At 36.1% G+C, this 27,797-nt stretch overlaps 1 protein-coding gene across 1 annotated transcript in view; it reads left to right on the top strand.

The window, feature by feature from the left end:
• tnc (tenectin) overlaps positions 1-27,797 on the top strand; it is a 189,880-nt gene that overhangs the window by 148,857 nt on the left and 13,226 nt on the right. Inside the window, exons 5-9 of the mRNA XM_081770436.1 lie at positions 4,014-4,159; positions 7,281-7,428; positions 10,062-10,334; positions 18,138-22,664; positions 26,166-26,360. Coding sequence (XP_081626562.1) covers positions 4,014-4,159; positions 7,281-7,428; positions 10,062-10,334; positions 18,138-22,664; positions 26,166-26,360 — 5,289 coding nt within the window. The remainder of the gene's footprint in view (positions 1-4,013; positions 4,160-7,280; positions 7,429-10,061; positions 10,335-18,137; positions 22,665-26,165; positions 26,361-27,797) is intronic.

The following is a 27,797-nucleotide window of genomic DNA, read 5'->3' as shown; positions in this document are numbered from 1 at the left end:
AGGAACAAAGGCAAGCGAATCAGCCTTCGTATCAAATTTCCATAATTAAATCTCATTTGGACCAGTACGAGCTCCTTCGTGGCTAAGCGGTTAGCGTACGTGCCTTTGGCGTGGGAGACCCGGGTTCGATTCCCAATGGTTTGGTTTCCACATTAATCAGTAGGTCCCGTCTCACAGTGGCGTATTTAAGGTGGACTACTGGGGTTAAGCCTCCCCGAAATTGTATTTTACTGTTGTAAAGTAAATGCAATATCTTGCCGAATTTTCACATATTCAGGAATAAAGTTAGAAAATCCCACCCACCCACAGTTTGGTATTGTATTTCGTAATCAATTGTTAACATGAAGAAGCCAATAAAAAGATTTTTTAAAAAGGCTAGAGAGGATAATTAGAAATAGTAAACACAGAACAACATATATTACGTCTTGGAATCGAACCTACTACTTTATGCTTGAGAGATAAACTTGTACTACAGATGTAGCGTGCTCCCCCCGCAGATTACATTCACAAGGAAACAAATCTACTATAAGAACTAATCTACTTGAGTGAATTTTCATTGATCCTCATATTCATTGAGATTAGTAATGGACTAGCTCATAAGATTACTCAGTGAAAGAATCCTTGTCAAAGGAGCTCAACTTGTTTTGCACATTCAAACTTGTGAACTCATATGCTGTTGATAGAATCTTCTGTTAGATAGTGCAGGTGCTGCCATCTTGCAGTCTATTTATGATCTAATCAAGGTTGGAATGCAGCGTCCAGCAAGCGAGTGCAAGTGAGAGAGACCACAGAAGAGGAAGTAATTTGTCGTCTGCAAAAGAAGTGAACTGTTTTTTGTGAAGTGCCAACTAATTGGTCTCATGAAGTGAAGACGCTGTGGCTATGTACAAAAACCGCAAAGGACGATGGGAGAGAAGAAAAATGTTGTGTTAAAAGCAATAGAAAATGATAGCAGGTGCCAAGGGCTAACGGTATCGTGGTATAGGTTCCTAACTGTAGTTTCATTTTTATGCTGTCCAATGACAACATCAGCTTTGTATTATGTTGAAGAGTTGCCATGTTTATACCATCATCTATAGAAAATATATATATATGGACACTCATGTCTGAGAATTCTCATCTCTTAAATGTTCTTCCGTGTAAATCTAGGAGATAACCGCATGCAGCTCAGAATTACATGCTGAAAGGAAGAAAGAAAGACCAGGTGTAATTGTTAATAGTTGAAAGAACTGCAAACTAAAGCCCAAATGAATTTGTTGAAACCGTTCGTATCAATATAACTAAATTATGTTCTTTTTATGCATAAACTTCGTTACCTCAACGCGTTGTATTACAATAAACAAATTCGTGACAAACCTGTCCCGTATAAATAGAATGAACTTACTAATACAACTTGAAACAACACTTCAGAAATACATATTAACAACGTATTTGTTAAAAGTGTAACACAAAATCTATCAGAAAATATGTTTGAAATTTGAAGTAAATGCCCTAATAATTTTTAAATTTGTGGTAACCTGTAGCTTAATACAATTAAATTTTCCTATAAGTTCCCCTAATCTAGGATCAATATTAACAGATGAAAATTATATTCACGAAGAAATTAAATATCGATCAAAAGCAAGGAATTCGTGTTGTTATATTCAGTTCAAAAAATCATGGGATGTCGAGGAATTTGAAGCTTATAATATATAAAACGATAATCATGCCTGTTGGTCTGTATGGTTGCGAAACATGGTCGCTTACTCTGAGGGAAGAACGTAGACTGAAAGTATTTGAGAGCAAGATTCTGAGACGAATATTCGGACCCAAGAGGAACGTGAATGAGGAATGGCAGAAACTTCATAAAAGGAAATTCATAATTTATACGGTTTACCAAAGATTGTTAGGGTCGTCAAGTCTATGAGGCTGAAGTGAGCAGGTCATATAGCTAGGATGGAAGAAAGTAGGAACACTTTCAAAATCTTAGCTGGAAATCCAATCGGAAAACGACCATTAGGAAGACCTAAGCACAGATGGGAGGATAATATTAAGATGGATCTCGCAGAAATAGGAAAACAAAGTAAAAATTGGATCCAGTTGGCTAAGGATAGAAATCAGTGGAGAGCTTGTGTGAACACGGCTTTTAGCTTCGGGTTCCATGGGCAATAAAGTTAGTTATAACTTCTCCTAACATTTTTAATGCCGTACCAAAATCAATATCCAATAATATTTCAATATGAATGGGAAGACTATGGAATTCTAATTTAAGTTTTAAAATTTAGAATATTTCTTAAGCTAAAGGAATCATAGATAGTATTTCCAATAATACAAATCAATATGAAATTAGAAAAAAAAATCTTAATTCACTAGTAAAAACGAAAAATTTATTGTTGTTTCCTCGAAAGTTTTCGGATATTTCCAATTGCACATTTGTTGATATATTTCTACTTGGAAATATTTGTTATTCAAAAATTAACAAAAATATTAATCTATAGTAGATTTATCGATAGGATGTCTCATTGTTAAAAACAAAAATATCCTTTCATTGTTACAAACAAAGGGAAGAAAATGAGCTTAAAGTTCTAATTCTTGTATATTAGAATCAATACATGAGATAAGTTAGTTTCAGCTTTTAGCAATGTGTTTTCCCTCAAGAGCCGACATTGTATATTATATCGTTTCCTTCAAATTTTGAAAGAAATCTTCTTAGAATAAGAAAATACCCAAAATCTGAAATAAACAGCTTGCGACTATCGATTACTTACATGTAGACATATTGAATATCTATTTCTCTATTGTAAGTTTTTAAACGTTGCTCTTTTCCAGCTCTGGAACTATACATAACTTAAATAAAAATAAAATCTAACCAAAACAAATATTTATTATTAATAACTTGATATAGTTTCGGCACTGTATCATTGTCTTTGTCAGATACACATTATCATCAGACATATCATATAGGCTGTCTAATCCCCATCATATGTTTCAATTTGTCTTATACAGGGTGTTCCAAAAATTTGCCACATTATTTTGAGTCCAGATTCCTCACATGAAAATAAAAAAAAAGTCCATATAGACTTGAGCTCAAAAGTGGGTAGTTTTCGGTGTACCGGAAACGTGAAACAAGTGACCTTTAAAAGTTCATAGCTCCACTACTATGGAACCTATCGTAGTCGGGTCAAAACGTCACCCAGGAACTGGTATGTGAAATATCCAAATATCAATGTTTAAGAATGCTCCAGTACTTGCACACCAATTTTTAGAGAGGTAGGTGGAGAGTGATCAAGTACTCTTAAACAGCCTCTAAAAATGATTTTGCAAGTACCGAAGGTTCTGAAAGATGGATATTTGGATAATTCACATACTACTTCTTCAGTGATGTATTGACCCGACTACCATCGGTCCTATAGTAGTGGAACAATGGACCTTTCAAGTTCATTTTTTTTCACTTTTTCGCCATCTTATAACTACGAAAGTATGCACTTCCGACCACAGGTTCATATGAACTTTTTTCTTATTCTGATGTAAGGAATCTGTTCACAAAATATTGTGGCACATTTCTTCTAACACCCTGTATAAGATAATCTGATCTGTCTGATGATGAAAATAATGTGTGTGGTGAAGGGAATGATATATATATTGCCGAAACCAATGGAGTACGCAAGGAGGAGATTCAGAGTTTTACCCCTCCCCCCCCCCACCCTTGAGCAAGAAATGGAAAAATGAGCATTTCCTGTATTAAAATATATACACAAAAATCACGGGTGTCCTGAAAAGTTGAGATTACATTCTTGAACTCCAGCTTGATGAAATTCTGCGTACACCACTGGCCGAAACTGTAATACAGATTATTAATAATAAGTATTTCTTTTGGGTAGATTTTATTTTTATTTAAATTATAGCTTCTTGTAGAAAAAAAATCTGTATCTTATTGTTATCGTTAGAAAACAGTTTCGCTCGTGTTAAACATTTGCTTATTTCTTCAGCCATTTATTAAATAGCTATTTTTATGGATATTTTATTTTTTTCAGTTCCCGTCCAATTGGTGAGCAGCAGTCCATCCACCACGACGCACCGTCCACACTACCACCACAAACACCCTGGCTCCACTGCCGTCGGTCACCCAGATAACTACGGCTGCACAATCGACGGAACATTCTTTACTGATGGCGCACAGGTAAATACAAAACACCCTTCGTGTACTCAGACAGTGTTTCTTACAGACCTGTTTTCTTTCGGAGAAGGAGATTGAACTGCCCTCGGAGGAGACCAAAATAATACGTCTATAATATAATACTAAATAGAATAGTATCAGCAGTGTCCCCCCCCCCCCGCACACCACCAGAATACTAAGTGTGCCTCCCTGGAACAATGTTTCTGAAAGAAACACTGTACTCAGATATCGTGACTTTCCATAGTTACAGTCTTAGCCATCTTCAAACAGATTTCCTCTAAATGATTATTTACTTACCTGTATAATGATAAAATATGTCACACTTAAATATACTTACACTTAATAATATGTCACACTCAGTCAGTGCAAAAACAATCAGAAATAAAGATCTGACAACAGTATGTTGAGGAACGTGTTAAAAAAGAAAAAGGCGGTTAAATAGATATAAATATATGTGTCCAATTAGTGATATCATTTTTTTAAATACCCGATAATTGAAAATAGAAGCGAATTAAACATCGCTTCACAAGAACAGAAAGGGAACATATCGAGCACCCGGTGGAAGAGTGTTACAACTCAAGAAAATGGAAATTTTGATTTATCATCGCTCAAAAGAGAATAGAGAGAGAGAGAAGCGAGCTCCATCTGGTGGTATTTTCTCTTAAACGTAACTAAACAAATTAACTTCTGGATAGCAGAAATACCAGTATTTTAGAGAGTGATTTTGATAGAATAATCAACTTTAAAAGTCATTGTCCCATAAAAGTTTTTTTTTTTTTTTTTTTTTTTTGACTTGTAACAGTCTTCCACCGGGTGTGCGATATGGTATCATCTTACGTTTAACTAAAGGTATTTATCATGGACTGTGTATCTCATTCTTTACAAATAACATCAAAATTTAACAAACTCTAACCTTTTGTAATTATTATGTTCTGAGGATGATAGTAGCATGATGCACCGAAAACAATATAAATAAATATAAAGGTAACCAAGAAAGTTCTGTCACTTTTTGTAGAGGTCTGTGTTCAATTGACCCTCACACGGTGAGTTGAATGCGAATGGAGATAAGGCGAAGGTCAGTTGTTGCTGTGGGTATATCCAACATACTACCTGGTTGTGGCAATTCAGCTACACCGTGAACTTACGTAAGAACAGAGTGAACATGAGATCTCCACAGAGCGTCATATGAGCATGTATGGTGTACGAGTTCAAACTGGGGTCAAACGCTGCTGCAGCGGGGCAGAAGATATGCCAGACCTTTGGTGACGGTGTCTTGACTACGCGGACAGTGCAGCGGTGGTTTAACAAGTTTAAGGACGGTTACGGAACAAGCGCCGGAAGACGCACCACGTGCCGGAAGTCCAACACATGTACAAAAATGCAGATATTCAGGCAGTAATTGAGGCGGACAATGGCTAGACATGTGAGAAACTCGGACTACAATTCAGTGTGAGTGAAGAAACCATTAGGCAGCACATCCATCAACTCGGGAAGCACTACAAGTTGAGCTGATAGGTCCTCAATGATTTGACTCCGAACCAGAAGGCAACGCGATCAGACACCTGTATTTCTTTGCTGCCTCGTGTAAGGAAGGAACCATTTCTGGACAGGGTATTGACATGTGATGAGAAGTGGGTCCTGTACGAAGCTCCACGGTGCCGTCATCATTGATTAGAACCCCATGAACCGGTTCCAAAACAGCCGAAACTAGTACTGCGCCAGAAGAAGGTCCTCCTGTGTGTTTGGTAGACTGCTCGCGGCATCATGCATCGGAAACTGCTACTAGCTGGTCAGTGTATCATTGCAACTGTGTACTGTCCGCGGTTGAGCCGTGTTCAAGAAAAACTCAAAACTCTGGAACTAGCACTTCTGAATCGCAAAGGGGTTCTCCTGTTACACGACAACGCTAAGCCCCACGTGGCTAGGATGACCCGAGACACCATTCTACGCCTTGGATGGGAAACACTTTGCATCCGTCATACTCCCCAGACACTGCACCGTTCAATTATTACCTGTTCCATTCCTCGAACAACCACCTTAGAGGACACCAGTTCAAATCCCTAATAGAGGTGCGAAATGCACGCTTCATGGCCCACCAAATTCTACCGCGATGGAATCCATGTCCTTCCAGAACGTTGGAAAAAGGTCGTCGATGCTAATGGGGACTATTTTCGATCTTACAGTTACGTCTTAGGTGACATATCGATGTTCGAAGGTGGTGGGTGAAAAAGCGATAGAACTTTCTTGGTTACCTTTATAACATAAATAAATACGTAACAAAAATAACATAACATAAAGGTCTATGCAATTCCACAGTTATTATTATTATTATTATTATTATTATTATTATTATTATTATTATTATTATTATTATTATTATTATTATTATTATTATTATTACTTAGGCATTTTCTGAAGAAGGGTAAATTTTGTTCGCAAGAGTGTTGTCCAAGTTTTTATTATTTTTGTATTGGTACTGTAAAATCTTATGCGCTGAAACACCATCTACCTTATCGTTTCGAAACACAAAACTCACTACATACAATACCTACCATCTACCGGCAATTTCTGAAACTACATGATCAAAGCAAAGAAGCATATACCTTGTTCACTTGTCTATAAACACGAAAATTGAGTGGAAAATAGTAAAATGAACGATCTTTTCATTTATGTGCACTCAAGGAAATCTCATTCCCCCATAGGAATCCTTGGAAAATTTTACAAGGGGCTTCAACACAAAAGTGGCTGATGTGAACTTAAGGAAATTAAGAAAAAAAAAAAAAACTTATGTTTTGGATACCAAGGGCCTCATTACAAAATTCATTTGCGTCAAACCAACACCTGTTTTAGCTTGCAATAATCGTCATAGCAATTATAATTGCTTATTGAGATCAGACGTAGCCTGCAAATTAATAATAATAATAATAAAAAAGAATTGTTTTTTTTTTTTGCTTGATAATGGATTTGCATACTGAATCTTATAATCTTAAAAAGAGTCTTGTGCTTATTACGTTCTGCTAATTAAGTTTTAAGGTAAATGATAAAGAGCTGATTTATAATGTGTTACAAAATCAAAATACTTGTAAAAACGTTGTCTCTACTGACTACATTCTCATTGTTTTAGGTACCTTCTGATCCAAGGAAGCCTTGTGAGTTGTGTTACTGCATCCGCAACAGAACCGCGTGTGTGATGCAAGAGTGCACCCTGAATGTCGAAGGCTGTGTCCCCGTCTATCAAGAAGGCGTCTGTTGTCCGGTCAGGTATGAATGTGGTAAGTGAATCGTTGAGTCCCTCTATGTATTACGGAAATTAACCACTAAACTTAAGATAAAAACTAAAGAAAGACCCACCTTAAGCCTCTGTTCTATGAAATTTGAATACAGTTTGGAAGATTTCCTGCCTCCTTCCTCGGAACTTTACGAAATAGTTGACATTTTTATGAGGATTACGTGATAAAGAGTCTCCTTATTTGAGGAAACAAAATCACTGAGTACAAGGAAGTAATCTTTTTCCGTAGCCTCTCTATGTAATCTACAAAACGTATAACTTCATGAACCTTAAATTATTGGAACACAAATTAAATACTTAAAATTATCAAATGCCATTTGTACACAAAACATTTGCTGAGATCAAAGGACAGATACAATTTGCATGTAACTGAATGTTGTTCTTCATCAAATAATGCTTCAGGAGATAAAGATTTCTTATCATTGTTTATATTTTTATTTTGCTTAAGAGCCTGCCATACTAAAAATAATACGAAATACTAAATAATAATACTAAAAAATAATAATCTACCATTTTAATTTTACTTGTTTATTCATAAGTGAAAGGAGATAATGAAATGCAACTTACCACAATCATAGATAATAATGTTATTCTACAACAGAAAATATGATCCTGAAGAATTTTCAGTTAAATAACATTATCATTTAATTTTAATAACTGTATGTTAAAACTATTTTGTCTATTACAAAGTAAATACAACTATTATTTCAAAAGTAGTTCACAGGATTCCAAGACAACATGATATGTAATCAAATGCAGATAAGTTCGTTCCCCTAGTCGCTGCCTTAACTTAGATTTTGGAGGAAATGTTATTCTGGCAGCACTGTAGTTTCTATGAATGGTAACACTGAACATTCTTCAGGATCATATTTTCTGTTGTAGAATAACATTATCTATGATTGTGGTAAGTTGAATTTCATTATCTCCTTTGACTTATGAATAAACAAGTAAAAGAAAAAATAGTAAATTTTGTATTATTTTTAGTATCAGACTCTTAACTCTTTCTTCAGTTGATATATAGCTATTACACTCTATGATTAGACCCTTATAGTTCTAGATTTTATAAACTCAAGTGCTAAGAAATCGGAAACAGCAGAACAGAAAACGTCGATAGTTCGTACTCACAGACTAACTTTAGTACTTCAATTTATACCAAAGTTACAAGTGCATTCAATTAAGGTGTAACTTGATTATTACAAAGCTAGAACTGATTTAAATATTACAAAAAAATGTTACAAACAGTACATTGAATCATGTATTGATTGAAATGCTACAGTATTTAACAAAAACTTTCTTTTATTAAGATTTTTTAAAAATAGAAATGAAACATAAATATTATGGAAAAGCATAGTGGTTTGACGAATCTTTCTTTCGATATTCAATGTGAAATTTTGTGGACCTCGGAATCATACTTCGGGGTATACACTCTACGAGTACTATTTGAAAGACAATAGAACAACTTCTTAACATCAAGTCCTATATCGTCATGTAAGAATATATTATCCAAGACATTATAAAGAAAAGATAGGTAGTTAACATTTACATTCAATTCATACTTGTGGGGGCCGCGGTGGCTCAGTGGTAGAGCGTTCACCTCTGGTGCTAGGGGTCTCGGGTTCAAACCCTGCTCCCGCCAAGTGAACTTTGTGGTGGACAAACACCGTGTGCGTGGGTTTTCTCGGGGTTCTCCCGTTTCCTCCCACTTTCTTCATTCCACCATTTCATTCATTACTCATTATCACCGTCTCCTTTAGCCTAACCGGCATAACCGTGGGACGTAAATCTCAAAATTTCATTTCATTTCATTTCATTTCAATTCATACTTGTAATTAGACAAAATTCTGCAACTACATTTTCTCATATTCTTTGGGCGTCACATTATATAATAAGTTTCTCATAGTATTGAAGAATAAACAAGTTTAAATCTAAAGTATTTAAACTTTAATGAAACTGAATATTATTATTGTTAATTGATCAATGAATATTTATATGATTGTCCTATCTGTAATTAAGTGTAGAAAGTTAATTGCACAAATTGAATTTGTTCTTTGTAAATGTGATTTTTTTCATGTATTTCTTATAATGTAAGTTCAGAGGCGAGTCGTGACGTCAGTTACATTAGTAAAAACTGCAATTTGTTTCTAGAAGCTAAAGGAAAAAGTTTTATAATGCTTTAATTGTTCCATAGAACAATTCGGATATTAGGTTAGTTTTGTCCATTGTTCGAAGTGGAAACAAAGCAGAGGCGGTATGTTTTATTATGATTTTGACTCAACATACCGGCTGTTTAAATATTGTCTTGATTACTGAAAAAACAAAGACGGTATGTCTTCATTACTGAAAAACCAGAGGTGGTATGGCATACCACCGCATACCGTCTCACTTCCACCACTGTTTTTTTCCTCTTAGGTTGTAGCGATAATAATGTACTTTTTAGTGATGTGAGTTCCCTCACGAGCCGCCACTCCTTACGTTTATTAAAATACGATTATTTAAAGAGAGGTAGATGAGTCAGATTTTTCTGTATAAAACCGGAGGACAAACATCTATTGCATTGTATTCTATTTTATGTATCTGTCATTTTATTAATTTAATAGTAATAATGTACTCTTGTAGATTATGACATGGTGGAAACAACTGTTCGACCAACTATGCCTGGTCTACTGACGACCACGACGCCAGGTCCACTTGACTGTTATCATGAGGGCGAGGTCTATGCAGATGGGGCACAAATCGACAGCAAGAACCCCTGCGAGCACTGCTATTGTATGCGAGGAGACATCGTGTGTGCTGTACAAGACTGTGGAACTCCATTCGAGAAAGAGGGCAAGAACTGTACGCCTATCCCTCCACCAGAAGGACATTGCTGTCCAGAAGCATATGAATGCGGTAAGTTTATGATGTACCCAGAGTGATATCAGGGTATGTAGAGGATCTACCATCTTACATGTGGAGTATTAAGTATCAGAGCAAAACGTCTGGCGCTGATCTACTTTTTTATATGGTAAGATCTATTACAGACAAAGTAATCTTATCGTTGAGCATACGTTTAAAATTAATAAAAGTATGTCGTTACGCATAGCTGAGAAAAGAAACTTCCATTTCCGTAAATCTTACTGAGAGTTTGCTAATAAATACATTTAAATAAGTTTGAACTCATTCGAAATGCAATGTGTTAAAGAGAGTTCTGATCTCCTTACATTCTGTGAAATTCTTAATATTATTGTAGCCGGTAATATTATTGATAAGTAAATTTATTTTGAACAATTAACGAATTCTACATTTTATATTAATGTCTGTAGAAAAGGGTAATTGATTAAACTTTACTAAACTTTTGTTCATGCTAGAAAAAAAAATGTGTTCATATTTATCAAAGTAATTCAGCTTGAATATTAAAAATATATATATATGTTATTGATAAACACATTTAAGTACATTTTTGTTTTGAAGGATGTTATCTTAAAATACGTATATATACACAAGGGCGCCCATCAGGGGGGCAAGGTAGGGCGCTTCCCCCCAGAGGAAATTGTACTTCAGAATATCAAAAATCCAGTAGAATTTTTAGATTAGTAACAGGAAAATTTGAAACTATTTTTGAAACGTCGCTTATACTTACCCCCTCCCCCTTGGAAACCACAACATGGGCGCCCTTGTATATATATATATATGAGGAGCAATCAGAAAGTTCGCGGAATGTTGTTGTAGTTTTGGCATTTGTGATGCCATCACAACAAATCTTATACAGCACAGTTCTTAGGTTTTCTAATTATGAGTATATATATCTATATTGTAACAATTGTGTTATCTTAAACATGTTATTAAGTTCAGAAAAAAAAATGTAAATAAAACGCTAATACTCACTGCAGAAAACAACCCATTCCATAGGAAGTACTTTGGGAAAACAGTATCTCCATCTTCAGTGTAGTCACAATTCGAAAACGATTTAAAACATGGGGAGAAATATGAATGGGTAAAAACGGTTAAAAAGGATTTAAAATATGAGAAGCATAAATCTTTTTGTCGAACATAAATAGATATTAATGGTAACTGGCTGTTCACTGTTTTTTCATTACGTTCCAGACGGCGGAAATATGTAGTAAAAAGACTGCTCCAAATTGCATTTATGACTCCTTTATCTAAATTGAGTGTAGGTTTCTCTTTATGAATGTAATAGGGTTCTTTAATTTCAAGAATCCTCTTAAAGACAGTGAACAACAAGGAACAATGACAAGTGAATCACCATTAATATCTGTTTATGTCCAACAAGAAGATTTTAAATCCTTTTTAAGCATTTTTACCAATCCACACTTCTCCCCACGTTTTAAATCTTTTTCGAATTCTGTCTAGGCTGAAGATGGAGATATATATATATAGTTATAGATATATATAGTTTTTTTCTTTCTTTTTTGAATGCGTACCACCCTTTTGCTTACATTTTTTTCTATATATTATCACCGCTCGCAATATAGAGATAATGTTAGTATGTTATCTTAAGATATAGATTTACCTAATGCAACATTTTTTATAGTTAGTATATATTAAACAAATGAAATATTTAAGTTAGGTTCTTTCAATGTCTAGTTAATGTTAAGGACTCATACTTAAAAATTCCTGACTGTCAAATACATTTCTTTGTCTTTATTTCAGATTTATTCGTAAATACATATTCTTATGGAAAGAAATTGATGCAATGGGATATAAATAATGATAATTATAAGTGTTCAAATACTTATCTAAATCGTGTTACCAAAAAATGATACCTGTACAATGTTGTTGCTACTATCTTTTCGGCAGTTCAACAGAATTTCATCAGATTTTAGAAGTTTCTTGTTTTTAGTGTCTGAAAACACCCCGTAAAAAAATTAGGTTTTCAAGTTCTTGAGTTTAATACATTAAGGTTTAAAAATACAAATAATACGCACAGGTAGATGAAACTTATCTATTTACTTTCTTGTTCTTGAGTTTAATTTTATCACACATTACAAAAAAAAAAAAAAAAAAAAAAAGTTTTTAATAGAAGTAATTACTGTTCATGTTAGTGACTAAGTCCTGTTGAAAAAGAGGGTAACTTGAACTGTCGAAACTGTACAGGAGTAATTTTGTGAGTATGCAATTTAGATGAGAACTTGAATAATAACACTATCCATGGCTTTGGATTGGATTTTATAACGAAAAAAATACTGACCAAAGCTTAAAAACACACTATATTTTAAAACTACCATACCATATGTGTTCTACCATATTCTTCATCAGACACAAACTATCGAATAATAAATTAAGATACATATATATATATAAAGTCATCCTTACGAAAAATTTAAATTCCATTGGCTGAAGCCTTCAGTCAAGCCCGTAGGTCTCCGTGTCCATTTTCCAACCAATCACATGCCGCCATTTTTGGTCTTTATAAGGAAGGTCCTTTACTCAATTCCATCTTCCTGTCTATGCTATCCAAAATTCTCTGCCATAATTCATTAATATGTAAGCTCCTTGTCCAGTTCATCAGCTTATCTCTTCCTACCTTCTTTATCCAATCTGTTTCTTTTCACTTCCTTATTATCATTCTCTTCTCTATCCCTAATACTTCCATTTTATCCCTGTTAACATGTTTGTATATCGCGTTGGTATCTTTCTTTCTCCTCACGTCATTTTTATGTTGCTTTATCCTTTCTTTCATTCTCTTCCCCGTTTCTCTTACATATCGCAGTCTCCGTAGATGATTCCTTCTTCCTCTTCATTAATCTTCTTGGTGCTTCTCTATTCTTCTTCTTTATTGATCTTAATAAGTTTTCTTCACTCCTTCATTTATGTTCAATAGTGTGTATGCAGTGTCTGATAAAGCATATGGTAGATATCAGAAACTGTAACACGTAATAGTCTTAAAATACAATGTGTTTCTAAGCTTTAGTCAGTATTTCTTTTGTTGCAAGAGCTTTAATATTTATAATTTTCATTATTAGTAAGTGCTTAATCTCAGTTAATGTCACCAAAAATATCTTAATTATAATCCAATTCTAATATTATAGGTACTTCGTGATTACTTCTTACAATGCTATGTATATTCAACAAGATCTTGCAGAAATAATTTTTTTTTTTTTATAAATAATAATTTCTCTGTATATAATATTGTGTATATAATAGAACTTATTGAATTTTGTTTACGGTGTTCTGTATTATTTTCTCTTCTTTTTCTGTTGACACTATCATTAAATAAGCACATTTCTTACATTTTCTGTTATACTTGTCTATTATGTATATACTTTATTCCTTATCTTGGTTACCGTACATCTGAATCTTAGAAGTGTAAAAAGGTCACACGAGATCTTCACTTAATCTATCTTTCATTTATGTTTCTTCCTGAAAAAGAAACGTGAAGAAATGTGAGAATCATTCTGGAAGTAAATATTAAAGTGAATAATTTTTGGATCATTATTGTAAGTCAAGATTGCTTTCATGAGTCAGAATTTCTCCTTTCCTTAATTTTTACAATCATTCTAAGTATATTGGAAAAAGTTTCGAAAGGCCTTTACCATGTAAAAGTTCTGCTAGTGCAGGAGTAGGTAAAGCTAGGTTGATGAAATCAGAGTCCGGGCATATATATAATCATGCTCATATATCTGCATAATCGAGCCTGTGGCTTTAAGAAGAAACATATAACTCTAACATACTGTATATCTCTACGCACCACGACCAATTCTTTAGCTGTAATTTATATTATCCTGTTTTAAAAATATTTATTTATGCTGGAAATTCGTATCCTTTATATGATTAAGAACGTAATTCTTCCAGTAATATTTCTTACATTTCTTCACTTGTATACATGTGACCTGTATGTTTGTCTGTGTGCATGTGATGGCGAAACGTGTGCAAATGAGAATAAACTCTTTTCTACGTCTTTCCCGATGACAATCTTTTATATTGGGTATCAACATGTAATGAGTGATGACTTTGTCATTTCAGATATGGAGATAAGATATGTGAATGAGATATCGTTCAGACAGGACCGCAAACACGACGGTATGGTTTCTTCTGAATCTATCTTCTGGGCCAATCAACAACAATAACTCTTGATGGCTTCGGTAGTTCAAGTTCAGCACATACTCTCTGAAATATCCGTAGCTTTGTTAAAATAATCGACCTGCAGAAAGGCACTACAATCAAAATAAAAGCCGTTTACTGTGTGGCCCTATTGAAGGTGTAAAATTAGATATAACTTCGTTATCTTGTGTTGCGTTAAATATTCATTATCACCGATATTTGCCCATCTAATACCGTATTTACATGAATCTAAGACGCCCTCAAATGTAAAACGCACTCCAATTTTTGAACGAAAAATAATAATAAAAAAAAATCATCGAATGCAAGACGCAACCTTGGCGAAAAAAAAAACCCTACATTGCATTGATTTTAAAGAATGAAAAAAATAGGGTTAATAAACATGGCAAAACAAATAATGTTATGAGAAAATAAAAAAAAAAAAAAAACTTGAACTTACTGCTGGAATTTACGGTATTCATGTACGTCTGTTGGTATTTTGTTTTTAATGTAATTATAGTAAAACATTTGCTTGCGTCAGTTTTATAGCAATCCATTATCGGTATCATATTATCATATTATACCAGTATGTACACACATACAGACACAAACACACACACACACAAATAAACAAACAAATAATTATTCAGCAGTTATTTAAACTTGTTTATTTTCTTCTGTTTTGCACTCACACTCACAGAAACAACACTGACACGTTACTGTTCATCATATGTTTCCTCATCAGCATCACTATCTTCCTTCTAACGGGATTAGCAATTTTTGGCAAAACTCCATCTAATCTGGCCTAAATTTGCATAACTCAAATCTAAGACGCTCCTTGATTTTGGAGGCAAAGAAAAAAAAAAAGTCGACAAAAAACTGCGTCTTAGAATCGCATAAATACGGTATTCTGAGAACCTCGTCGGGGTTCCACATCTCTTTGTTAATTACTATCTTCTATGTACTTAAAATTCATCTTCCATGAATCTGTAACAAAAGAAGATGGTAACTAGCAACAAGATGTAGAAAGAGCGTGAAGCTGAGGTTCCGACGATGTCCGCAGGATATTAAGCGAACGAAATATTGGTAACAATAAGGATTTAACACAACACAAGTTAACAATGTTTTATTTAATTTCCTATAGTATGAATTGCTTAAAAATGAGATGGGTAATATTCTATGGAATAAATGTTGTATTAATAATCACACACCTACAATTAAATTGTGAAGATCAATTTGGAGTACAAAGTTTCGTTCTCCCATTATAGTAAATACTAATGTATAAGCAAACATAGACAGTAGTTCTATTATGCTAATGAAGCAAATAATTGATACAAAAATAGATACAAGTTAATTACTGAAATACTGGATGATTAAGCTAGGAATCGAACCCAGATTTTCGGCTTAAGGTGCAGGTATATTAACTGCTATATTACTCTGTCCGTTTCCTGGCCAGTCATACATCTTTTACTTTTAAGATCTCAGTCATTCAGAACAAACGGACTGTACAACGACTTCCATTGTACTTGCATAATTTAGTAGGGGATTTAGGATTTAGATTTCTGGGCTTTAGTAGGGGATTTAGAGTATAATTCATCGATAGTTTTTAATCAGTGTTCGAAGTGGGGAAAAAAGCAGAGGTGGTATGTTTTATTACGATTTTGATCCAACATACCGGCTATCTAAATGTTGAAATACAGTGAGGGTATGTTGCCTAAAAGATTGCATTTCTATTTACATAATGACTGAAAACCATTGCATAGCTTCACTTTAGTTACGGGGTTGGGTGGAGGTATGGTTCCTCGTCCTTTCATCTCTCGCCAACAACTTTGTAAAAAATTCAAAAATATCCCTTATGTTGTATTATAGAGAATTATACACGAAAATGCTCAAAAAGCGAGTTTTTATATTAACAATTTCCTGCGGGAAAGCTCCAGGAACCGCCACTCGACTGAGGGGTATTCCAAACCTATGGAAGAAAAGCCCTTACAGTAGACAACCCCTAAATCCGCTCAAAACATGACATCTATATGAAATAAGACAATAAGACACACACACACACATACATACGAAAGAAACAATTCAATAAGGCACATCAAAATATAAACTAGATGAACTTCTTTGAAGATACCTCATTTTAAAAACAAAAGGAAGGAAAAAGATAAAAATGTCGGTGTTGTCAACTTAGAAATTATTTCTAAGTAAGAAATAAAATATTTTTATGTGCAAATTCATTCGTCAATTACTGTGTAAAAAAATGGATTTATTAAGAGATATTTAGTGTCACTGAAAAACCAGAGTACTCTCCAGTGACGGTATGTCTTGATCAGTGAAAACCAGAGGTGGTATGCTTTCATCACTGAAAAATCAGAGACGGTATGGCATACCACCACATACCGTCTCACTTCGACCACTGGTTTTAATTATTTGAATCTTTCTTCTGGCTTCTTGTAACCAATGGATTTGTGTCATTATTGATTACGATCGATGTAAGATAAAAATACTTAACTTTTATTGTGAGGTGGATTTTTCAGAGAGTTTTGTGCTGAACTTTTTTAGTGACCGCAACTCGCATTAGAACGCTACTGCAATTGACAACATTGAGCAATAGTAGTTTTATTAATAATAAAATAATAATATCAAAACGCTTTTCCATCATTAGGATGCGTCTATCATACTATTGGGTGTTAGCATCTTCTTTTCTACTTCTGATAAATGGATCCAATGAACAACTCTTCAAACATAAACAACATACTATTGGGTGTTAGCATCTTCTTTTCTACTTCTGATAAATGGATCCAATGAACAACTCTTCAAACATAAACAACATACTATTGGGTGTTAGCATCTTCTTTTCTACTTCTGATAAATGGATCCAATGAACAACCCTTCAAACATAAACAACGTACTATTGGGTGTTAGCATCTTCTTTTCTACTTCTGATAAATGGATCCAATGAACAACCCTTCAAACATAAACAACATACTATTGAGTGTTAGCATCTTCTTTTCTACTTTTGATAAATGGATCCAATGAACAACCCTTCAAACATAAACAACATACTATTGGGTGTTAGCATCTTCTTTTCTACTTCTGATAAATGGATCCAATGAACAACCCTTCAAACATAAACAACATACTATGTAATAGAAAGCTGTTTTTGTAGATGTTAGTTGGCTTAGCTTGTACTTTTTTCCGGAAATACACAAGATAATGTTTTATTTCATCCTGATTTTACTTCAACACAATCATTAGAAACCACTGCTTTTTAGAATTGCTTTACTTTAGGTCTGCTTTGTTGTTCTCATTTTATTTATAATTAAATATGTATTAGACTAGAAATGTATGGTTGTATAGTAAATAATTTATTCATATAATTTATGTATGATATGAGAGGAAAATATTACCTTTTTCTGAAGTTCTTCTTTCCCCTGTCAATATGTTTTCCTTTTTATATATCTATGTATATATGATTTCTTACTTTAACATAATTATTTCTCTAACTTTCGGAACAGATATTTCTTAAAAAAAAACGTATATATTATTCTTTATATCATTCAGATGACACTCGCGCCACGACGCAACTAATATTGAGGTACAATGTAATTCATCTATACTTTTACTTATTTGAATTTTGCTTCCTGTTTCTTGTAGCCAATGGAACTGTGCCATTACTGACTACAACCAGTGCAAGACCTCTGGAGGTTCAGCAACAGGAGCAAGTTCCAGAAGAAGGAGAGGAAGAACCCGTCGCTACTCCCAAAGAGCCAGGAACAGGAGATTTAATCTTAGGGTCGGCGTTGTCCACTGTGAGTTCCTTACCTGAAGAACCTTCTGGTACCACACCGCGTCTGGAAGATAAGTCTTCCTCTCCTGGAGCAGAGGAGGAAATAATTTTATCAACAGCAGCCGAGGAGGTGTCATCAGAGGGACCTACAACACCAGCACCAGTACCAGCATCTGAAGAACCGTCTACACAGAAACCTGTAACACTTCCAGGCCAATTGACCACACAGAAACCCGTAACACTTCCAGGCCAATTGACCACACAAAAGTCTACGAGTGATGAGGTAGAGCTTGTAACACGAATTGAAGAACTCACGTCCGAGGCTATCGGAACAGAAATTTCTTTAGAAGCTGAAGCTACGAAAGTACCAGAATCTTCTACCTCTGAAGAATTACAACCACCAACTTATACAGAAAAATCAGAAGTTGAAGAACCGCAGCCAGTTGAGGCAGAGACCGAAGAGCCTGAGGTTCCCATAGGAGAGAAGGTGGAGATAGAAACAGAGCCTGCAACAGAAGCGCCTCTAGAATTAACGGCAGAAGAAAAAACTACATCTCAACCGGAAACTTCAGAATCAAGTACTGAACGCAAAGAGTTGTCTTCTGAAGAGCCACAGTTAACAGAAGAGCCTGGAAAAATTGAGACCTCTTCAGTGGAAATAGCTACAGAGGCAGAAATTCCATCAGAAGAGTCAGAACCAACACGAGAGCCTGGAAAAATTGAGACTTCTTCAGTGGAGACAGCCACAGAAGCAGAAGTATCTCCAGAGGAGCCAGAAGTAACACAAGAGCCAGGAAGAATTGAAACTTCTTCAGTGGAAACAGCCACAGAAGCAGAAGTATCTCCAGAGGAGCCAGAAGTAACACAAGAGCCTGGAAAAATTGAGACTTCTCCAGTGGAAACAGCCACAGAAGCAGAAGTATCTCCAGAGGAGCCAGAAGTAACACAAGAACCTGGAAGAATTGAAACTTCTTCAGTGGAAACAGCCACGGAAGCAGAAGTATCTCCAGAAGAGCCAGAAGTAACACAAGAGCCAGGAAGAATTGAAACTTCTTCAGTGGAAACAGCCACAGAAGCAGAAGTATCTCCAGAGGAGCCAGAAGTAACACAAGAGCCTGGAAAAATTGAAACTTCTTCAGTGGAAACAGCTACAGAAGCAGAAGTATCTCCAGAGGAGCCAGAAGTAACACAAGAACCTGGAAGAATTGAAACTTCTTCAGTGGAAACAGCTACAGAAGCAGAAGTATCTCCAGAGGAGCCAGAAGTAACACAAGAACCTGGAAGAATTGAAACTTCTTCAGTGGAAACAGCCACAGAAGCAGAAGTATCTCCAGAGGAGCCAGAAGTAACACAAGAGCCTGGAAAAATTGATATTTCTTCAGTGGAAACAGCTACAGAAGCAAAAGTATCTTCAGAGGAGCCAGAAGTAACACAAGAACCTGGAAGAATTGAAACTTCTTCAATGGAAACAGACACAGAAGCAGAAGTATCTCCAGAGGAGCCAGAAGTAACACAAGAACCTGGAAGAATTGAAATTTCTTCAGTGGAAACAGCTACAGAAGCAGAAGTATCTCCAGAAGAGCCAGAAGTAACACAAGAGCCTGGAAGAATTGAAACTTCTTCAGTGGAAACAGCCACAGAAGCAGAAGTATCTTCAGAGGAGCCAGAAGTGACACAAGAGCCTGGAAGAATTGAAACTTCTTCAGTGGAGATAGTTACAGATGTAGGTGTTCCATCAAAAGCACCAGAATATTCTACTTCATCACCAGAAGAACAGGTACCAACAGATACAACTCCAGAGGAAAAGGAACCCTTCCCATCGCGGACAGATGAAATTCCTGCCTCCACCGAAAAGGGAATCGAATACACAACGCAACCAGTAATCTTAGAAGAAACTAAATCCACCACATATAAGGGTCCTGAACAGCCTACTTATGATGATAAGGAATCACTTACAGAAGAGACACCAAAAGGCGAAGAAGAATCTCAGAAGACTGAAGAGCCATCTTCAGAGGGATACGCAACTGAAGGTCAGAAGGTGGAGGATACAACGAAGTTACCATCAGCTGAGGAAGAGGAAGAACTAGGAAAAGTTTCAACTGTCGAATCTGAAACTGAGAGTTATCCAGGAAGATTACCAAGTAGTACTCAGGTTCAAGTAGGAATTCAAGTAACATCATCGACTGAAGGCGAATCCATAGAAAGTGTTACTGAAACTGAATATGAATATACAACAGCAAGGAAAGAGCCAATAATAACTGAAGGACCTGAGGAAATTCCACAAACTGAAAGAGTGGATGAAACACCTGTCGAAACTGAAGGGCCTGTCCCAAGTCATGAAGAACTTACGACCGAGCAGCCAGAAGAATTACCGTCTCAGACAGAGGGTCCAGAAAGAACGGAAGTAAGTAGTCCAGAATATGAAGAAACTCTAGCCACGGAAGGACCAAAAAGACCCGAAGATACTTCTGTCCCAACTCAACCGTCATCCACAGAAGGGCCTGTGGAGTCCATTAGTGAAAGCGAGGAAACGCCATCCAGAACTGAGGAAGCTGTTACTGACAAGATTGAAAGCTATGAGCCAACCGAAGCTGTCACAACTACAAAAAGTGAGTCTACAGGAACACGTAAGCCAGAAGAAACTTCTGGTGCACCAGAGACAGAATATGCTACAACTTCATCAAAAGAACTTTTAGATGAAGACAAAACAAGCCCCATACCTACTGAAGGAAGGCTTCCTGTGGAAACTGAAGCTCCTGAAATAGTCTTATCTACATCCGGGGTTCCTGAAGCTGAACAACCAATTATTTCCACTGAAAAAGAATCTGAAGAACCAGAAAAAGTCACATCAATACCTCATTTCACCAGCGAATCAAGTGCAACTAGTTTGGAACCAGAATCACTTGAAGACGTTACTGAAGAACGCAAGGAACAAGTTGAAATAAGCACTGAGTCAGGAGAGGTCACAACATTAGGTTCAAAATATGAATCAACTGAAAAAACAGAAACAAGTTCAGGCTACTTACCTCCCGAAGAAGCTCAAGAACCAGTAACTGAAGAAAGGGACGAATTGTCGTTAACCGAGAAACCAGAAGGTGACCGTGAAGAGTCAACTGAATCACAAATAACGTCTAAACCAGAAGAAACAACACAAAAGTTACCTGTGGTTACAGACAAAATATCTGATGAAGAGTTTCCTACAGAAACTTCGCCATCAGAGCAACCAGAGGGCACTTCCAGAAGCCCAGAACTCACAGTAACAGAAGAACAACCTGAAGAAATAGTTACTACAAGTATTCCAGATCGTTATAGCACTGTTTCAAGCACAAGTAGTGAGCCAGGAATAGAGACTGAATCAAGTACTGAAACCATTGAAGAAGCTGAGGAACCAAAAGTAACGGAAACCTACGATGAAGGCAGCAAGTCTCCCGAACCAGAGTCCACTGAACGGTACACAGAAGCTCCGGCTCCTGGTGAATTGCTTTTCACTGAAAAAGTAGAAGAAATTCCACAGACTGAAGCTCCTGAACTACCGGTGACAACTGAATCTGAAGTAATTCCAGAAACCGAAGTTCCTAAAGTACCAACAATTGAAGTACCTGAACCTACTAAACTCTCAGCAGAGGAAGAAAGTTCAACGGAAGAGGAAAGAATTGAAACAGATCAAGAGGTCACTACACTTCCATCCGTTGCCGAAGAACAGCCAGTAACTGAAGAAAAAATCACTTATTTCCCAACACAAAGGCCACCTGCAGAAACTCCTTCTACTGAAAAACTACCAGCGTCAACGTCAGGGCCAAGCGAACAGCCTGAACCCGTACCCCTTGGTGAAACAGAATCATCGTTGCTTGAAGGAACAGAACCGCCTAAAGAACCACCAAAGACTGAAAGACCAAGCATCCCACCGACGGAAGTAGAGATCTTGCCCATTGTAACCGAAGAGCCTGCCGTGGCAATAACACTGAGTGAGGATCAGAGCACGGGCGTCGTTGTCACCACACAGCCCACCAGACACGAAGAGCCAACCACACTGAAACCAAGTGAGGAAGAGGCAGCCTCCCTTGTCCCTCACTTGGGAGAAGAAGCTTCTGTAGCTCCAGGCGAGATTGAAGCAACTACTTCACCGCAGGCTGACGTACAGTCCAGCTCTCGTTCCCCTGAGCTAACATTCCCATCATCTGTATCTACTATGATGTACGACCCATCTGAAGGATCTACGACTGCCGCAAGTCCAGAAGCTGAGCGTGCAACTGAAGAGGGTGAATCTATCAGCTCTCCGTCAGAGACTGCAGAACCAGAAGGCCCAGGTGACGTTACGACGGCAGTACCTGCACGTCCTACAACAACCACTCCACCGTCTGTATTTAGACCAGGTGGCACTATTCCAGGAGAAGGTAAGATTTTACACAAAATAATATATATTACTTTGGTACTGGAATTCATATATATTTACGCAAAAACTTTCCTTAGGTCTATAAACTGTACAATCAAGAACAAAAATTCTGCATTTGTTTTCTTTATTAAAAAAGTTGTTCAGTCGTTATATTATGTAAAAGACACAAGCAACAGAACTTAATGGAAGTGAACGAGTAATGACAATGAATATATCATTTTGTAAGTATCCACGTCTCCGATCCATGCATATATACAGACATTCCCGTAGTTACGAAAATTCATACGTAAGAAATTTCCAGTGTCAGTATTATGAATGGTACTTACATCTGAAGTAAGAAGTAGCATTAAATTTCTAAATTCTACTGTGATGCTGGCTGGTTTGAAAACTTGGACTTTGATAATCCTGATAATTAGGTAATTAATCATTGTTGAACTGTTGTTATTAATTAGGATTTTTGTTTTTAACCATCGGCGTTATAAGAATATAAGGTCTCTCCTCCACCGCAAAAGCTCTCATGGTTATATGGTTAGCGTTCGCATATTGGACGCAGGAGACCCAGGGTTGATTCGCGCCAGGAGCTCACGTGTTCAGATTTCACGTGAAGCTGTAGGTTCACGTATCGCTGTTGAAAGGGACTGTAATCCATCCACTATTCTCCACCACAAAACTCAAATGGCTTGGTCAAAACTAGATTTCACAAGCTGCACTGGGCTCCACAAACGTACATTCTATCATTCAGTTACCATATTTCATGTTCTAATATCAACATGTTTTATCTAAAAGCACATTTTGCTTATTGGTTCATATTAGCTTTGCTCTCTTAAATAACTTGAACTAAAAAAAAAAAATCACTGAACACAGAAACGTTTATTTTAAAATAATAACTGTGTAGCAGTGTCGCCAACTAACTGAACATATCGGCTTCATGAGGCACTGTACAAACAAGAGAGAATGTCATCTAAATATAACAGGATCCCGAAAAATGGTTCTGGACACTGATTGGCTTATCAATACGGATTCAGTCAATTATAACAAAAATTGACAAAAGTGAAGCTAAACACCACGAATCTATTTCCCTCCCTGGTCCGGTAGAAAACTAGGCTCAAATTAAGTTCTAAGGACTTAAAATTGACGAACAGTAGGGCAAGTTATTGGAAAGACTTAATTTGTAGCTGTGTTTTCTACCGTACCAGGGAGGGAAATGTATCCGTGGTGTTTCGTTTCACTTTCGTCAACTTTTGTTATGGTTGGTTGAATTCGTTTTGATCAGCCAATCAGCGTTCTTAACCATTTTCTGGGATCGTGTTATATTTAGATGCAACTCTCTCTTGTTTTTACAGAGCCTCATGAAGCCAATATGTTGTTAGTTGGCGACACTGTTAAACAGTTATTATTTTAAAATAAACGTTGCTTTGTTGAGTGTTTTGTTTTTCTAATTCAAGACATTTTGCTTAGATGTATAATAAACTTACCAGTATTTATTAACAATCTTAACTTGTATTACGAGTTTTAGTAATCGATTTATGTGGTTTCAGTGTTTTCTTTTACTTTGCTCGGTGACATAGAAGTACAACTAGATCCCTCCTTTCCAGTGGGACTGGGAGTAAAGTAGACAATTTCCCTTCTCAAAACTATGAGAAAATTTTCTTGGAGAAAGTGTGTTGCACTGTTAATAAGAATTATCATTAATTTCAGATGTATAGTTTCCCTGTGAGCAAAATTGTAACGGAATTTCAGATAACTATTGACCACTGTCCATAAACGAAAAAAAAAAAAAAAAAAAAACTTACCAGAAAAAGTATGATGCTCAGCTTCTAGCGTATTTAAAATTTGGTTCATCCTATGCATGAAAATTGGAATGAATTTCTAAATAATCGTAATTCAATATTTTTCATTGACTATTATAGAATTTATACTCAGAAACCTGTATAGAGATGCAGTTGATACAAAATTTGTACGTACAGAACTTTACTGAAACCTTTTGAGTAAATTACAACAATTTATGATATAAGATAAGACTGCCTCATGAATATAATTAGTGGCATTTCAGAATCAAATTTTCAGTTTAAAAAGCAGGTTAATTAATGGTACAAAATAGCATAGAAAAATACTTTTAATCAGATCTTTCTGTGGAAAGAATATTGCTTTGTGTATCGAGCAGGTGTACTATAAACATACGTTACTGTTTAAAAATGGCATCTTTCTGTTTCAGTATTAGAGTTATGTAGTACCTTCTTTTGACTATGTAGCATTTGTAAAGTGCTTGCTTTTAAACACAGTATGTCCATAAAAATACTATTGTAGTTTGGATGATCGTATTTACATGAAATTGATCATATTTGAAAGAAAAACTCAAAATATTTTTTACTCTAGCTCATAGACATTGAATGTGGGAGTCACGAGTGGCGATGCAGACATCAATACGATATTCATAGAAATATAATCGTTTTAGTATCATCAGGTTTCAATTTATGCACTAATTGCAGTTTGTAGGGAGTGAAACTTCAGTGGCGTACGCAGAATCTTAGATACAGTGGATTTAGGGGTGTTCAACTGCTGACTAGCTCTACGGACAGACTTCTTAGAGCTACGTACGAATACCTTCCGCGCTTGTTGCACAATTCACACATTGACAGATGCTCTCGTTGAATGGTCTTTCCTTTGATAACATATGCAGTCACGATCCACAAAATCACAGTACCACTGCAAAATTGACGTGTGTGTAGGAGCCTGATGTTGAACATAAAAGTTTCCGAAGTGATCTCCAGCAGAAACATCAATTGTCTGCTAAATATCCAACAATGAACCCATATCGACTATTCACAAAGTAAACATCGACTATTGCGTAGTGGTTAACGCATCGGCACGGTATGCCGGAGATCACGGGTTCGAGTCCCCGTCCAGTCAAGCCACTTTTTTCACTCTTTGTAAGTTGTTTAATATACTACCTACAGAGGATTGTGGTGTGTAAAATAAATCGGTTGATTCCTCCTTTCATTAATTTATAAACATGAGTGAATTTACTTTTTTGTGTTTGATCCCGTCTATTATCAATATTGTTGTCCATTGTTGTCCATTGTTGACATGCACAAAAATATATAACTTTTTCTTTTAAATGTGTCCAATTTCATTTAAATACGATTTTCTAAAGCGACGTAATAACACTTTAATGTATGATAGTATTTTTCTGGACACGCTGTATTTTCTAATGTGTTTTCAATCATAAACTGTGTTTTCAATCATAAACTATGTTTTCTATCATAAACTGTGTTTTCAATCATAAACTATGTTTTCAATCATAAACTGTGTTTTCAATCATAAACTGTGTTTTCAATTATAAACTCGTAGTTCCTAAGCCGGAAAAATAAATAGAGATCGAAGCGAAAGGTACTGCCGCTTTCGAATATAAAACTGAACAAATTTCTTTCTTTGTAAATAGTGGATGTATTTCACTCTATTTTGATCCCTCCCGTTAACGACGCTTATTCTTTGAAATTAGGAAGCTGCCTTGTTGACGGAGTGACGTATGAAGATGGTTCTTCCATTCCACCATCGACGCCCTGCCAGTTAAGCTGTCACTGCCAATCAAGTATCATTCGCTGCCAGATGGTCGAATGTCCGGCTCCACCGTCTTACGAGAAGAACTGTAAACCAGTCACTCAAAATGATGACTGTTGTCCTATGTACGTTTGCGGTAAGTATTTTCCTAACTGTTTCCAAAATTACTGATAATGACGAATGCTTTATCGCAATGAAAAGTTTGAAGGTTGATAAAAATTTAGTAATACACTTCTAACATAAATGATTCATTCATTTTGAAAAGGGTATATTTTCAAAAATATTACACCTAAACACATGAAAGATACGTGAAAAAACCCACAAACTCACCAAGTTTATAACTCTTTACAAATGTTCAATACCTGCCCCTTTGGTGACACGACACACATCCAGACGATACTCGAGCTCATTCCATACATTTTGTAGCGTAGTCCTGTCAATTGTCTGCACTGCAGCACTGATGCTTTTTTTGAGCTCGACTAAAGATTGTGGTAGTAGGGATAGGTAAACAAGGTCCTTAACCTACCCTCACAGAAAAGTCGTAGGGTGTTAAATCAGGAGATCTGGGAGACCAGGGGCACAAAGCTAGGTCATTCTCAGCAATACGCTCAATCTAGCGATGCGGAAGTTTATCGTTTGGGTAGTCAGGAACTGGGATGTGCCAATGAGGGGGTTCCCCATCTTGTTTGAAGACAAAATCCCTGAAGTCAGCACTGAGTTGCGGGAACAGCCACAACTGCAACATATCCAGGTAATACAGGGTTATTATAAATGATGGACCCATTTTTAAAAATTCGTATAATTGAAGTACAAATCCAAAAGGAACAATCTTTATACCAATGGAAAGAGGAAGGTTGAAAGTTTCGGTGGACAATGGTGGTTCCCGAAGCAGCCGGTAGAGTTCGCGCGGCAATAGGCCGCCATTCGTTTGCCTCTCAGTTGTGAGTAAGATGGCTACCGTGGAGGTTTTCTGCGTTCTTGGGTTCGCAAGAAGTGAGTCACAAATTATAGTGCAGCGGGCATTTCGTACAAAATTCGGTATTGAACCACCAATTTTATCAATAACTCTGGACGATCTGCGGAACCGCATCACAGCTGCCGTGCACTCAGTGACACTAGATACACTTGCTCGTGTGTGTGACGAGTTCAGCTATCGCATAGATGTTTGCGGTGCGGCAGACGGTGGACACATTGAACATTTATAATGTATTGCAAAAAAAAAAAAAAAAAACTGAAACTTCCACTTTCCATTGGTATATAGATTGTTCATTTTGGATTTGTACTTTAATAAATATACATCTTTAAAAATGGGTCCAACATTTACAATAACCCTGTATTTGTCAGTCACAGTTTGCTCAGCGAAGAAAAACGGCCAAATTGAAAAGATAATGCACTCGTGCTGCCACACAATACAAACTTAGTGAGTTTACTGTTCTTTTGATATATCTTTCATGGGTGTGCGTGTAGTACTTTTGAAAATATAGCCTTTTCGAAACAAATGAATCATTTATACTAACCCTGCATGTTGAAATAGTGTCTCTCTCCTCGAGTGAAGAAAATCCACAGAAGCAGT

The sequence above is a fragment of the Thermobia domestica genome, chromosome 9 (genome assembly GCF_964235325.1).
Source record: "Thermobia domestica chromosome 9, izTheDome1.hap1.1, whole genome shotgun sequence".
Classification (NCBI taxonomy): Eukaryota; Metazoa; Arthropoda; class Insecta; order Zygentoma; family Lepismatidae; genus Thermobia; species Thermobia domestica.
Note: the sequence above shows the minus strand (reverse complement) of the source record. Positions and strands in the feature narration are given on the sequence as shown.